Here is a 16,004-nt window from a genome sequence, read left to right as displayed (position 1 = left end):
GATTTCCATGATTAGACTGGCACTCTGGGTGTGGGGAGAAGAATACCACAGAAGCCAGAAACCCTTCTCTCCACATCCTATTTGGGCTCCATGTTATCAACACGTCTTATCATGGTGATGTTGACCTTGATCTCTGGGTTAAGGTGGTGTCGATCAGCTCTCCCTACGGTAGTTAACTCTTTCTCTCCTTTTCATATACTATGCTTTGGAAGCACTAAAGTTTCTTTTTATTTTATTTAATTTTTTAATAATTTTTGAGTTTTTCTTTTTTTTGAGAGAGAGAGAGAGAGCATGTGCACGTCTGAGCAAGTGGGGGGAAGGGTCAGCAGGCAAGGAGGACAGAGGATCCAAAGCAGGCTCTGCACTGCCAGCAGTGAGATCAATGCAGGGCTTGAACTCACCAACTGTGAGAGCATGACCTGAGCTGAAACCAAGAGTCAGGCGCTCAGCCGACTGAGCCACCCAGGCGCCCCAAAGGTCCTTTTTAATATAATTGTTTAAATTGGTAATATGTTCGGGGCGCCTGGGTGGCTCTGTCAGCTAAGCGTCTGACTTCGGCTCAGGTGATGATCTCACGGTGGTCCGTGAGTTCGAGCCCGGCGTCAGTCTCTGTGCTGTCAGTTCAGAGCCTGGAGTCTGCTTCAGATTCTCTGTTTCCCTCTCTCTCTGCCCCTCCCCCGCCCCCGCTCACGCTCTGTCTCTCTCTATCAAAAAATGAATAAACGTTAAAAAAAAAAATTTTAGGGGCGCCTGGGTGGCGCAGTCGGTTAAGCGGCCGACTTCAGCCAGGTCTCGATCTCGCAGTCCGTGAGTTCGAGCCCCGCGTCAGGCTCTGGGCTGATGGCTCAGAGCCTGGAGCCTGTTTCCGATTCTGTGTCTCCCTCTCTCTCTCTCTGCCCTTCCCCCGTTCATGTTGTGTCTCTCTCTGTCCCCCAAAAAATAAATAAACGTTGAAAAAAAAATTTTTTTTTAAATAAAAAAAATAAAAAAAAATTTTTTTAATCGGTAATAAGCTCAATATGGCACCAAGTTCAAAAATACCAGAAAGGATGGAGAGAGAGAGAGAGAGGCCTTGCTACCTGCCTGCCCCTACAGCCGGCACTCTCATGGCTGACCACCCTTCCTGGTTGCTGTGTGCCCTCCCAGGCTCGGTACAAACAGAAGCAGACACGCGTGTGTTTATTCCCTCCTCCCCCATACACACTTTTACACGCTGTTGGGAGCAGGGAGATTCTTACTTGACAGCATTTCTTGGAGATCTTAGTGTATCCTCAGCACATAGAGAGCTTGCCCATTTGGCTTGTTTTCCACCCTCGAGGTATAATTTACATACCGTAAGCCCTGCCCATTTTTACTGTATAGCTCTCCTTTGACAAACAGCAGAGGTGTGTAACCATCACCACAATCAACACATGGAACCCTTCCAGGCCCCCCAGAAGTCCCCCTGTACCCTTTTGTGGTCACTTCCTCTCCGCCCCCTGCACCCGGGCACCTGCTCCTTGCCCGAGTTCCCCGTCCTATGGTTTTGGCTTTTTCAGATTCTTGTGTAAATGGGCTCACGTAGCTTTTGAGCCGTGTTTCATTCTGCATAACAGGTTGGAGCACCATCTAGGCTGAATGCGTGAGCCATTCAGTCCTTTTTATTGCTGAGGAGGAGTCCTTCATGGTATGGCCCGGCCACTGTCTGTTGAACCATTCAACTAAAGGACAGTGCGTTGTCTCCAGTTCCTGGTGATTGTGAATAATGCTGATAGAAACATTCTTGTGCGTGTCTCTGTGTGACTCATAAATAGGAGACATTTCGAGTTAATTTTTGTATGATTTATGAGGTATAAACTGAGGTTATTTCTTTGCGTATGAATGTCCAATTGTGTCAGTATTGTCTATTGAAAAGACCTTCTTTTCCCCATTGAGGTTCCTGTGTCAGAAGTCAGTGGGCCATATTGGCGTGGGTCCGTTCTGGATTCTCTTTTCTTTTCTTTTCTTTTCTTTTCTTTTCTTTTCTTTTCTTTTCTTTTCTTTTTTTTCTTTTCTTTTCTCTTTTCTTTTCTTTTCTTTTCTTTTCTTTTCTTTTTTTTCCTTTTCTCTTCCCTTCCTTCCTTCCTTTCCTTTCCTTTCCTTTCCTTTCCTTTCCTTTCCTTTCCTTTCCTTTCTTTTCTTTTCTTTTCTTTTCTTTTCTTTTGTTATTTTAGAGGGAGACCGTGAACACGAGCAGGGGAGAGGGGAAAAGGGAGAGAGAATCTTAAGCAGGCTCCACGCTAAGCATGGAACCTGACGCAGGGCTCACGACCTTGGGATAATGACCTGAGCCGAAATCAAGAGTTGGACACTCAACTGACTGAGCCACCCAAGCGCCTCTGGATTCTATTTTCTTTCTTTCTTTCTTTTTTAATGTTAATTGCTATTATTTGTGAGAGAGAGAGAGAGAGAGAGCGCGCACGCGTGTGCGCGAGTGGGAGAGGGGCAGAGAAGAGAGGGAGAGAATCTTAAGTAGGTTCCATGCCCAATGCTGAGCCTGACTTGGGACTCCATCCCACAACAGTGAGATCATGACCTGAGCCAAAATCAAGAGTCGGGCACTTAACCCAGTCGCCCCGATTTTCTAACATTGATCTGTGTGTCTGTCCTTTGGGCAAAACCACATTTCTTTATTACTTTATAATAAGTCTTTAAATCCTTTGTTATTCACTTTCAGAATTGTTTTGGCTAGTCTAGTTCCTTTGTCTTTACATAATAAGTTTTAGAATCAGCTTGTTGATTTCTCAAAAAGAAAAAAATTCTCCATCTTGGTACATGGAGAGCTTTGCTATTAGTATTTCTATCTGTATCTTCTTTGTTTTTAATTTTTTTTTAGTTTATTTATTTTGAGACAGAGTGAGCATGAGCAGGGGAAGGACAGAGAGAGAGGGAGAGAGCGAATCCCAAGCGGGCTCCACACTGACAGTGCAGAGCCTGACGCGGGGCTTGGAACTCACGAACCACGAGATCGTGACCTGAGCCGAAAACCAGGAGTCGGACGCTTAACTGACTGGCCACCCAGGCGCCCCACTCTCTGTATTATTCTATCTAACATCACTGCCCACCTGAACAAGGGCGGTTATCTCCTCCTAAGTCTTGTACCTTCCGACCTCCCTCCCTGCCCACCCCAGGCGTTCTCCCTGTAGTGGCTGTAGACGGGTCCTGTTGAGAATATATTCTGCCTCTGCTCAGAACCCACCGTGGCTTCTCGTTCTCTCTGTATGAAAACTGAAGTCTTCGCTACCACCCGAAGGCCCTGCATGATCTCCTTGCGCCCCTATCCCCCCTACTGCTCCATCACCTCTCTCCCCTCTCTCCCTCATCTGCCCCGATTTCTCCCTTACTTGTTCTGTTTTGTCTATACTGGGGTCCTCACTGTTCTTCAAACATGTGAAATACATTCCCTCCTCAGGGCCTTTGCACATGCCATTTTCTCTGCCTGGAAAGCTCTTTTCCTTGCGATAGCCTGATGGATCATCTGTCACCTCCATCAGGCCTGTGGTCAGAAGTCTCCTCCTCAACAGGGCCTGCCTGGCCCCACTGCTAAAATGCCTCCACCCTGTTACTCCATCCTCCTGCCCTGCTTAATTTTTCTTGGAAGCACTTGTCCCTCCCTGTCATTGTTCTCTTTATGTATTTGGTTTATTGTCCACCACCACCCAGTAGAAGGTGAGCGCCCTGTTGGTGGGGCCTTGTTCCTGGGTGTGCCCCAGCCCTTTGCATGGTGCCTGGTGTGTATTCGATGCTCTAGAAACCCATCTCCAGGTAAAGTAACCTTGGGTCTTAGCCACCGAGTGGTCCTCACTCTGCAGAGGCTGCTGAGCTTGCTGTGTACCCCGCCACAACCTGGGCTCCTGCCCGGTTGGTTGCCCCTTGGAGTTAGGCCCAGTGGGGGAGGTACACACCAGCCAGGCACACAGAAAACTGGAGGTGGTGACTAAGGTCAGGGTCACAGAGGGGCTGAGGCTGTGGGAGGGCAGGATGAGGACTGGCCACAGTCAGGCCTGAGCCTTTCTGAGAGGGTTTGTGTGTGTGGGCAGTGGTTTTGTCTTAAAAAAAAAAATTAAAAAAATGTTCACGTTTATTCATTTTTGAGAGACAGAGAACAGAGGGTGGGCAGGGGAGGGGCATAGAGAGAGGGAGACAGTCTGAAGCAGGCTCCAGGCTCTAAGCTGTCAGCACAGAGCCTGATGCAGGGCTCGAACTCATTGACCGCGAGATCATGACCTGAGCCAAAGTCGGACACCCAACCGACTGAACCACCCAGGCGCCCCTATCTTATATATTTTTTAAATGTTTATTTTTGAGAGAGAGTGAGAGAGAGAGTACATATGTGCGCACTTGAGAGAGAGAGAGAGAGATCAGGGGAGGGGCAGAGAGGGAGGGGGACATAGGATCCAAAGCACACTCTATGCTGGCCGTGGAGAGCCTGATGTGAGCCTCGAACCGACAGACCATGAGATCGTGACCTGAGCCGGAGTCGGACCTTAACTGACTGAGCCACCCAGGTGCCCCTTAAATGTTTTATTTTAAATATTTATTTTGAGAATTCATACACCTGTGAGCAAGGGTGGGCCAGAGAGTGAGGGAGAGAGAGAGAGAATCCCAAGCAGGCTCTGTGCTGGCAGTGCTGAGCCCAGAACAGGGCTCGATCTCATGACCATGAGATCCTGACCTGAGCCGAAATCACGAGTCGGTGGCTTAACCGACTGAGCCACCCAGGTGCCCCCGCAGCGGTTTTTATCTTGAAGATAGTTGATGGACTCGCTCCCTTGTTGGTACTTGGGTTGCTTTTGTGCTTTTTGTTTTATTTATTTATTTATTTTTTTAATTTTTTTAAAAAAATTTTTTTTTTCAACGTTTATTTATTTTTGGGACAGAGAGAGACAGAGCATGAACGGGGGAGGGGCAGAGAGAGAGGGAGACACAGAATCGGAAACAGGCTCCAGGCTCTGAGCCATCAGCCCAGAGCCTGACGCGGGGCTCGAACTCACGGACCGCGAGATCGTGACCTGGCTGAAGTCGGACGCTTAACCGACTGCGCCACCCAGGCGCCCCTGTGCTTTTTGTTTTAAAATAGCATCTTTAACTGAAATATAATTCACATACTATAAAATTCCTCCTTTTAAAGTGTAACCATTGGGTAATTTTTAGCATATTCCCGGAGTTGTGCAACGATCACCACTAATTTCAGAACCTTTTCATGCCCCCCAGAAGACTCTGTACTCATCAGCAGTCACTCCCTGTCCCCAGCAACTTGCAACCACGAATCTGCTTTCTGTCTGTGAATTTGCCTGTTCTGGTCATCTTGCATAAATGGAATCCTATGTTACCTGGTTTCTGTGTCTGGCTTCTTGTGCCACATGTTCAAGATTCATCCTTGTCACAGCGTGTATGAGAACTCTATCCCTTTTCACGACTGGATAATATTCCATTGTACAGATGTGCACTTTTGGTTATTTGCTCCTTGGTTGACAGACATTTGGCTCTTTCGCTTCTTGGCCATCAGAAAGAGTGCTGCTGGTGCACATTTGTGTGCAGATTGTTGTGTGCACATGTGTTCATTTCTTTTGAGTAGCTACCCAAGAGCGGAATTGCTGAGCCGTATGGTGATCCTTCCGTTTAACCCAGAGAAACCCCTGGACAAACCCCAGAGAAAACCCCAGAGAAAACCACTGTTTTCCACGGTGACTGCACTGTTTTATGTCTGACCCGCTCTGGAGGAGGGTTCTGGTTTCTCCACCTCCTTGCCAACACTTGTTACTATCGGTCTTTTTTAATTTAGCTTCCTCGGGGGTAGGAAGTGGTGTTTTGCTCTTTTCTTTTCTTTTTTTTTTTTAATTTCCCTAATGACTAATGTGTGCTTGATGGCCGTTTGTGTATCTTTGAAGAAATGTCTATTCAGCTCCATTTTCCATTTTTAGATTGGGTTATTTGTCTCTTGTTGATTTGTGAGAGTTCTTTATATCTGGTGTCAAGGCCAGTCCCTTATGGGATATATTTTCTTCCATCATGTGAGTTGTCTTTTTACTTTTTTCTTTTTTTTTCAACGTTCATTTATTTATTTTTGCGAGAGAAAGAGAGTGAGCGAGCAGGGGAGAGGCAGAGAGAGGGAGAGAGGGAATCCCAAGCAGGCTCTGCACTGTCAGCGCGAGATCACGGAGCGTGAGATCATGATCTGAGCCAAAGTTGGACGCTTAACCGATGCCCTTCTTTTTACTCTCTTGATAGTGTTCTAGAAGGAGACAAATTTTATTTTGATGAAATGTCATTTATATGGTTTTTCTTTTATCACTTACGGTTTTGGGGTCATATCCAAGAAACTACTTGTCCGGTCCATGAAGGTCATGAAACTTTACTCCTGTATTGTCTTTTATAACACTTTTTTTCTTCTATTTTTTGTCACCTAAATCTAAGCCTCCTGTGCTCCCTAAATGTGCCATGGAATAGGTTAGCTTGACACGAGGGCACCTCCATAACCTCAAGAAAAATTCTGCGCAGTGAGATATACCATAAAACACCACAAAATCCCCGACCCAGTGGCACACTCTGTCTTAGGTATTTGGCTCTGAGAGACCCAAGGCTTATCTGAAGAAATGCTATCCTTAAGTTTCAGATAATTGCACACTTCCCCTTTTGGCACAATTGCTTATTTTTTGTCTAAGAACTGTGGTCTGAGAAGCTGTAGATATCTTTTTCTTTTTTATAATTTTTTGGTGTTTACTCATTTTTTGAGAGAGAGAAAGAGACACACAGCGAGTAGGGGAGGGGCAGAGAGAGAGGGAGACAGAGAATCGGAAGCAGGCTCTAGGCTCCGAGCTGTCAGCACAGAACCCGATGTGGGGCTCGAACTCACAGACCGTGAGATCATGACCTGAGCCAAAGTCATATGCTTAACCGACTGAGCTGCCCAGATGCCCCAAAGCTGTAGATATCTTAAAGAAAAAAAAAAAAAAAGTCAAAATCTTACTAAGACAACCTAGAATTACACTGGTCATTATGGGGAATGTTCTAGTTAGGCAAGGTCATTCTTTTTTTTCCAAATTTTAATTAATTAACTTATTAACATTCTTTTATTCATTTTTTTTTTCTGAGAGAGAGACAGAGTGTGAGCGGTGGAGGGGCAGAGAGAGAGAGAGAGAGAGAGAGAGAGAGAGAGACAGACAGACACAGAATCCAAAGCAGTCTCCATGCTGTCAGTGCTTAAACTCCTGAACTGTGAGATCATGACCTGTGCTGTAGTCAGACGCTTAACTGATTGAGCCACCTAGGCGCCCCTCAAATTTTTATTTAAATTCTAGTTAGTTAACATACAATGCCATGTTGGTTTCAGGCATAGAATTCAGTGACTCATCACTTACATACAACACCCAGCGCTCATCACAGCAAGTGCCCTCCTTAGTACCCATCACCCATCTAGCCTGTTACCTCCCCACCTCCCCCCCATTGGCCCTCAGTTTGTTCTTTATCTTTATAAAAATTTTTTTTTAATATTTACTCATTTTTGAGAGAGAGAGAGAGAGACACAGAGCATGAGTTGGGGAGGGGCAGAGAGAGAGGGAGACACAGAATCTGAAGCAGGCTCCAGGCTCTGAGCTGTCAGCACAGAGCCTGACGAGGGGCTCGAACCCATGAACTATGAGATCATGACCTGAGCTGAGGTCAGAGTCTTAACTGACTTAGCCACCTAGGCACCCCTGTTCTTTATCTTTAAAAGTCTCTCATGATTTGGTTCCCTCTCTCTCTTTCCCCTTCCCATATGTTCATTAGTTTTGTTTCTTTTTTTTTTTTTTTTTTTTTTTTTTTGAGCGAGAATGTGACTGGAGGAGGGACAGAGAAAGAGGGGGACAGAGGATCTGAAGCAAGATGTATTACGACAGCAAAGAGGTCAATTCAGGGCTCAGACTCACGAACCATGAGATCATGACCTGAGCTGAAGTCAGATGCTTAACTGACTGAGCCACCTAGGCATCCTGGTTTTTAATTTCTTTCAACAATGTATGTTTTGGTGTTATTTTTTTAGTTTTCAATGTACATTTTTTAACTTCTTAGATTAGATTTATTCCTAATATTTTATTCTTTTTGATGCCTTTGTAAATGGAACTGTTCTTTTAATTTTGTTTTCAGATTGTTCATTGCTGGTATATAATAATATAACTGATTTTTATATATTTATCTTTTATCCTGCAACCTTGCTGAACTCATTTATTGTCAAAAAACAGGTTTTTTTTGTGGGGTTTTTGGTAGATTCCTTAGCAGTTTCTGTAGACATGATCATGTCATCTGTGAATAGTTTCCTTCTTCCTTCAGATTTCTTTTTCTTGCTTAATTGCTTTGGCTAGAACCACCAGAACAACGTTGAATAGAAGTAAGAGTGGACATCTTGTCTAGTTCCTGATCTTAGAGGGAAAGCTTTAAATGTTTTACCGTTAAATATGGTGATAGCTGTAGGTTTATGAGGAAAGGGTTGTAGATTTTGTCAAATGCTTTTTCTATTCAGATAGTCATATAGTTTTGTTATTTACTCTTACTATGGTGTATTGTACCGATTCATCTTGGCATTTTTGGACCATTATGGCTTTCCTGGGATAAGTCTCACTTGGCTATGATACATGATATTTTTTATATATTGCTGGATTTGGCTTACTTGTATTTTGTTGAGGACTTTTTTGTGTGTCTATATTAATATGAAATATCAATCTGTTGTTTTCTGGTGGTTTTTGTCTAGCTTTGGTATCAGGATAATGCTGGCCTCATAGAACCAGTTAGGAAGTGTTCCTTCCTTTTCCAATTTTTTGGGGAGTTTGTGAAGGATCAGTGTTAAACCTTCTTTAAGTGTTTGTTACAATTTACCCATGAAGTCATTTGGACCTGTGCTTTTTTTTGGGGGGGGGGAGTTTCTGAGCATAATTTCAGTCTCTTTGGGGAGCCTGGGTCAGTCAGTTAAGCATCCAACTCTTGATTTTGGCTCAGGTTTCTGAGTTTGGACCCCGCTTGTGTGAGTTCAGGCCCTGTGTTGGGCTTTGTGCTGACAGTACAGAGCCTGCTTGAGATTGGTTCTCTCCCTCTCTCTCTGCCCCTTCCCTGCTTGTGCACACATGTGCTCTCTCTCTCAAAATAAATAAAACTTAAAAAAATTCAGTCTCCTTACTTGTTATAGGTCTATTCAGATTTCTTTTACCTTTTTTTTTTTTTTTTTTTTAGGATTTTATTTTTGGGGCACCTGGGTGGATCCAGTAGGTTGAGCGTCCGACTTTGCTCAGGTCATGATCTCATGATTCCTGGGCTTGAGCCCTGTATTGGGCTCTATGCTGACAGCTCAGAGCCTGGAGCCTGTTTTGGATTCTGTGTCTCTCTCTTCCCCTCCCCTGCTTGTGCTTGCTCTCTCTCTCTCTCTCTCTCTCTCTCTCTCAGAAATGAATAAACATTAAAAATTTTTTTTAGGGGCGCCTCGGTGGCTCAGTCGGTTGAGCTTCCGACTTCAGCTCAGGTCACGATCTCACGGTCCGTGAGTTCGAGCCCTGCGTCGGGCTCTGGGCTGATGGCTCAGAGCCTGGAGCCTGCTTCTGATTCTGTGTCTCCCTCTCTCTCTGCCCCTCCCCCGTTCATGCTCTGTCTCTCTCTGTCTCAAAAATAAATAAACGTTAAAATTTTTTTTTAAGGAAGATCTTCTTTTTAAATAATCTCTATACCCAGTTTGGGGCTTGAACCCACAACCCTTGGATTAAGAGTCACATGCTCGGGGTGCCTGGGTAACTCAGTCGGTTGAGCGTCCGACTTTGGCTTGGGTCATGCATGATCTCACGGTTCGTATGTTCAAGCCCCGCATCAGACTCTGTGCTGACAGCTTGGAGCCTGGAGCCAGCTTCCGATGCTGTGTCTCCCTCTCTCTCTGCTCCTTCCCCGCTTGCGCTCTGTTTCTCTCTCAAAAATGAAGATTAAAAAAAATAATAAAAAATAAATATAGGTGCCTACATCTATATAGGTGCATTTTCCTCTGCATGCTGCTTTTGCCGAAGCCTGTGAGTTTCGGCATTTTGAGTCTTCTTTTTCATTCCCCTCAAGATACTCTCTAATCCCCCTTAGGTTTTCCTCTTTGACTTGCTAGTTACTGAAGAATGTGTTGTTTAATTTCCACGCACTTGTGAATTTCCCCAAATTTCCTTTCGTTAATGATTTCTGATTTCACCCCGTGTGGTCAGAGAACGTACTTTATGTAGTTTCTGCCCTTTGACATTTACTGAGTCCTGTTTTACGGCCTGTCCTGGAGGATGTTGCACGTGCCCTTGATACGAATGTGTTCTCTGCTGTCGTTGGGTGGGGCGTGCTGTGCAGGTTTGGTAGATCTCGTCGGTTTGTGGCGGTGGTGTTTCCTTGTTGACCTCTTGTTCAGTTGAATGTGGGGGCCTGGCGTCTCCCAGCTACTCTTGTAGACTCCCCTCAGTTTCCCTCGTCTCGTGCTCTTTACGACTGCACGGTCGTCTCCGGTCCAGCCCCGCCGTGCCTCTTCCACTCCCTGTCCCCTCCTGACAGGCCACGGGAGTGAGGCGACAGGCTTGCTTGTCTGCTAGGCCCAGGGCTGGTCCCTAGGAGGGGGCTGCTGTGCTGGGGGGGGAGTAGATTTAGCATCATCTCGCCCGATGTGCCAGGAGACACCGTTACAACAGGGTCCTCCTGGAGGTGCCAAGGAACGTCTCCCTTCTTGCCATCGTCCCTACCGACCAGTCTTGTGGAGGAGGGCCCTACGTGTGCCAGGGACCGGGGCTCACAGGACTCGTCCTTCTGATCCTCTGACAGCCTGACAGCGTGGGCACCGTTACTGTCCCCATCTTACAGATGGAGAAACTGAGGTCCGGGGAAGAGAAGATCCTTGTTCAGGTCTCACAGCTGGACAGCTGCAGACTCTGTGCTTCCCACTGTCACGGACCTATCTGTCCCTACAGGGAGCGGTGACTGTCCGCCTTGTCCTCGGAGTTCAGGGGCTCCTTTCCATCTTCGTTCCGGTAACATGTGGTGTAATGACCAGGATGGTGCCGGCAGACCGGGACAGGAAGAAGCCGTCTGGGTTGGTGGCGGAGGATGCCGTCAGCTTATGTGCCTTGGGTCCAGGTGACCACACGTCTTTACGTTCAGTTTTCCCATCTGCGTCACGGGGTTGGCGAGAGCCCCTGTGAAGAGGGGGTTGGAGACTTGTGTGCACAGGGCTCGGCTCAGCGTTTTGTTGTGTGCGCCCTTCAGAGATGCCAGCCTCTCTTACAGGTCACTCCTCAGCGGGCATGTACTGAGCACCTGTTGTGTGCCAGGCGCTGTGCCGGGGGTGGGGGGCCAGGCAGTGAACGAAGGAGACGGCTTAGAGTGGGGACTAGTATGCAGGAAGGAAGCTTGGAGAGGAGGCAGAGCCCGGCCCGGGGAAGCAGTTAGGGAACCTCTCCTGGCAGGCTCCGTCCAACCAGTGTCCAGAGGAAGAGTGGAGGGCTCTTTGGGGGCATCTGGTGGCGAAGGAGCCCGAGAGGAGGCATCAGTCAGCAGGGCCTGGGAGCGGGAGTGGGAGCGGGGAGGGGGGTGGGAGCCAGCGGACAACGGCAGGGAAGTGATGGGGCACTGGGGTTGGGCCTTGTGGGCTGCAGACAGGACACTCGGTTGTGTCCCAGGTTTGCTGGAAGACACAGGTGGGTTTTAAGAATGTGTGCAGCATGATCCGACTTGTTTGAAAAGCTGTCCCCGGATGCCAGGTCGAGAACACATGGGGCATGAGGACTGGGGGAGCATGGCTGTCCCAGGGGCTCAGCCTAAGGAGGTTGGGACCAAGCAGGGGACGAAGGCAGGATTTGCTGACAGATCGACTGTAGGAGGTGGGAAAGACGTGACCTGGGCAAGGGCGGTAAGGCCATCCTGTCTTGTGTGACACCGTGGACCAGTCTGTCTGGGCTGTTCCTCGTCCCGTCATCTGGGAGGGGCTCTGGGAAGAGGGTTGTGGAGGACACACACCCGTTCTCCTACTTGAAGAAGGAGCCCGCCAGGAGGATGGTTCTGGAATGCTAGGAGCGTGGTGGAGCCCTGCCTGGCCTTCTTCCTGCGTATTTACCAACATCCTGCCTCTGGCTTCAGTTGGGCCTCTTGGGTGGTGACACACGCAGAAGTAGGAATCCGTATGTGGCTGACCTGTGGCACCTGCACTGTCTTCTGTCCCCATCGCACCTCATTTTATAGATGAGGACATTGGTCCCAAGACGCGCATGACCTTGCCACCAGGGTCACGCAGCTGACGTGGGGCAGGCTGTCTGCTGCAGGGTAGAGCAGTGAGGATGCTGAGGGGACCCGCCAGGAGGGGCAGAGTCGACAGCTTGGGTTCCCAAATGCCAGTGTCTTTTCAGTCACCTATGAAAATGCTGCTTGGCCGCCTGGTTGCTTTGGCACTCTTGGTAGAACAGCAAAGGTAAAAATTAATATTTGCCTGTTACAAAAGTTATAAAAAAATTACAGAAGACTGAAATTCAAGGCATGTTGGAGACCATGAAACAGGAAGTTTTTCCATTTGCATTCCATAACATGACTTCCATCGGGCCCAGGTGTCACCTTCAAGTTTGTTTTCCCCACACAGGCAGGAAATGGGCACAAGCATTTAAAAATATTTGGAGGACATAGTCTGTTCTGTCCATCACACTTTGCTTTCAGCACTGTGGCCTGGATTCCCTCCTGGCCCGGTTCCAAGATCGATTGGGCCAGTTCCATGCGAGCGGACATCTAGGTGGTTAACGGATTTCACTCTGGAAAGCACTGCCGCAGGGAGAGGCCATCCTTGCAGAATCACTCAGGAGAAGGAAAACGGGGTGACGTGGAGGAGGGGTGTCAGTAGGGGACATTCAAGCCTCTCAAAAGAGTTGACATCTGAGTTGAATCCTGACTGACCAGAGGAAGCCAGGATTGTGAAGAGGCTCCGAGGAGGTGTTCATTCCAGGCAGAGGGTCAGCACATGCAAAGGCCCTGCAGCAGAAATAGATTTGACCTGTTTGCTGTACCTTGACCAGCTGTGTGGCTCAGGGAGTGAGTGAGGTGGGGGTGAGGGCAGGGAGGTGACAGGGCAATTGCTCAGGGCCTTGGAGGCCATCGGGAGGACTTTGGAGCAGAGGAGGCTCACGGTCTGATTCATATTGTGTCCAGTTTTCCCTCGATTATGTAGGGCAGATGGTCTCTTTTTGGGCACCATGGTAAGAACTTTGCATATCCTTCCAACTGCCTACCGTCTGAGGCAGATGACATCGTCCCCACTTAACAAATAACAAATAAGGAAACGGAGGCACAGAAAGGTGACCAGACCTATGCAGATTGTCTAGAAAATAAATGGAAGTGCCTGGACTCCCGCTGGGGTCTGCAAGACCCAAGAGCCACGGCTACTAGTCTCCATGGGCCACTTCTGCTTTTGTTCCTGGCCTGGCCTCCAGATGAGACCATGGAGCCGGTGACACTGTGGCTGAGTGCCAGGGGTGGGGCTGGGCTCTGGAACCTGCAGGATTCCTGAGCAGGGAGGAGCCTGCTGGGAATTGTGAAGAGGTGGCACCCCGGAGTGGGACCGTGAAAGCCAACAAGACGCTGGCCCGCCCGCCTCCACCTGAGCCCCAGTCTCCTCGTTGAGTCCTTCATCCCACAAACTGGTCACTTGCCTCGTGCCTGGCTCTGTATTGAGAGCTGAGAGATCGGAGAACGTGCCAGGCAGAGGACCCGGCTCCTATGGGGCTGCCATTTTAATGGATAGGTGGGAGGAAAGGGACCACAGCCATATGAACAGACCAGTAAATTGGAAGGTGCCGGTTCTGAATAGAATTGAGAATCGAGCAGGATGGGCACCTGCTTTATGTTCGGAGGGTGCTGGGATGAAGATAGAGAAGAGATAGTTTGGCCAGGAGTTGCTAGTTGGCCCTGTGGGTGTTGCAGGGAGAGAGTTCTAGGCTGCGGGAGCAGTCAGTGCAAAGGCCCCGAGGCAGCCATACCTGTTTGGGGGCAACACGGCAGAGAATAGCATAGCAGGAGCTGAGTGAGTGAGAGGAAGAACAGGAGGAGGGGAGGTGACTGGGCAGGCTGTGCGGGGCCTTGTGGGCCTTCGAGGACTTGGGGTTTTTACCCTGAGGGAGGTGGGGGTCTTGGGAGGCCTCTGAACAGAGGGAGGCAGCCACTGCATCCATACACACCATGTGGCCACTTCGGGGGCGAGGGTGGGTAGCCTAAGAGGCAGCAACTGTACTGGTCCAGGCAAGCACGAGTGGCCTGTGTGATGGCCGTGGATGTGCAGGGAAGTGGGCCAGTTTGTGCCGAGCTGGAGGTGGACCCAGCAGGGCTTGCTGCTGGGCGGAGTGGGCAGTGAGGGGTGGGAGGAGCCCTGGGTCTGCGGTCTGAGTCAGCCTGCCTGCCTCTTGGGGTGACTACAAGGACACAGTGACACCTGCCCGGGGCCACTGAGTGTGGGCTGGGCTCTGGGTCACCAGTGCTTACTGTTGGATGGCATCCAGATGGGTGGTAATGAGGCAGGGACTGGGTGGGGACCAGTGGGGCGTATAGACTGGATAGTGTGGCTCCAGAGGCCCAGCGATGAACTCTACTTCTTTTCTAGCAAAACCACAGAGGAAGCCTTGGGGGGTGGGGGAGGGAGCAGCGGTGGTTCTGCATCACTGACATCTTTCCTATGTTCCCATCCCAGCTCTGCTCCTTCCTTGCTGAGTTGCCTGGGCAAGTCCTGAAACTCTGAGCCTTAGTCTGCCTATCTGGGAAATGGGAGCGTTGGCCCTGGTTGCATTCTTTTGGTCTTGCTAGAGGGTTTGCTGAGATGTTGCCAAAGATGGGGTTAGAGCTGGGCTAGGGGGGCAGCCACTGCTTCCTATATGGGCTCTTATCAGAGCCTGAGAGAGTGGGCTGGGTACAAACAGGTCCCTGGAGTGTGGGCCTCCTGCTGAGGGCTTTTTCCATGGCTGGAGTTGTGCTGAGGTCTCCTAGCCACACTGAGGCTTTGAGTGACCCCCATGAGTATATGGCGATGAGGAAGGGATCCCAGCCAAGGGCGCTTACTGGGCCTCCTGTCACCATGCTGCTCAGGTGAGGGGTGACCTGGCCCTTAACAGCTCTGACTCATCCTCTGCCAGCTTATCTGTTTGTTTTCCCTCCCCTGGGAAGGCCTCCACCTGCCCACCTACCAGCCTGGGTTTTAAGCCTCTATTGTTCCCTCAGCCAGGCATCCCCACCCATGTATGGGGCTGGAAGTCAAAGGGCTCCTGGGGGGACCTTGGTCTCTGTTCAAACAACAGTAAATAAACAGCTGGGACTTCTGATCTGCCCCTGGTGCCACCACCTGCTGTGCCTTTCCCTCCCTACTCCCTACCACTCTCTTCTCAGGAGCCCTCATTACCTTCCAGGGAGAGGTGGCCCATTTTAGAGCTTGGAAACTGAGGCTCGGAGAGGGTGAAGTGATGTGTGCGGGTCAGGAGGCCAGCGGGGGCCTTCCCTGAAGGATGAGTGGCATCCTCTCATCCCACTGATGGCCGTGCCAGTGCCCAGAGAAGGTGGAGACCTGCCTAGGACCACACAGCTCATGGGGGCAGGGCTGGGCTTTGAACGCAGGCTCTCTGGTTCCAGCGTCCATATTCCTCTTGGCCATTCAACAAACTATTTAATGAGCACCTGCTGTATGCCAGGCACTGTTCTAGGTGCTGGAGATCTAGCAGTGACCAGGCCAGGGGAAGCCATGTGTTGTCACAGGGCTAGACTTCCATTGAAAGCCATGTTGTGGGAGTGGGAAAGGGCGTGCGTTTGGGAGGGAGGGATGCAGTCCACTGCATCTGCCCACGGGTGGGTGCGCAGTGCCTGTGGGGAGGAGGTTCCTGGCAGAGGGAACAGTCCCTGCAAAGACCAGAAGCCAGAAGCGAAGAGATCCCCGAGCAGGAGGAAGCAGGGGTGGGGCTGGTAGGATGGGTAGGTAGAGGACCCTGTCAACTGCAGGA

General features: G+C 49.3%; 1 protein-coding gene across 14 annotated transcripts in view; it reads left to right on the top strand.

Moving 5' to 3' along the window:
• The window catches only part of DNM2 (dynamin 2), a 90,299-nt gene that overhangs the window by 12,830 nt on the left and 61,465 nt on the right, over positions 1-16,004 (top strand). Inside the window, exon 1 of one of the 14 annotated variants that reach the window (XM_086699080.1) lies at positions 10,995-11,127. The exons of the other annotated variants lie outside the window; for them this stretch is intronic. Coding sequence (XP_086555206.1) covers positions 11,027-11,127 — 101 coding nt within the window. The 5' untranslated portion in view covers positions 10,995-11,026. Of the gene's footprint in view, positions 1-10,994; positions 11,128-16,004 lie in introns of those variants that run through there. 14 annotated transcript variants of the gene reach the window in all.

This window comes from Puma concolor, chromosome A2 (genome assembly GCF_028749965.1).
Source record: "Puma concolor isolate L17-30 chromosome A2, mPumCon1.1.hap2, whole genome shotgun sequence".
Taxonomy (NCBI): Eukaryota; Metazoa; Chordata; class Mammalia; order Carnivora; family Felidae; genus Puma; species Puma concolor.
This window is presented reverse-complemented; position numbering and strand designations above follow the sequence as displayed.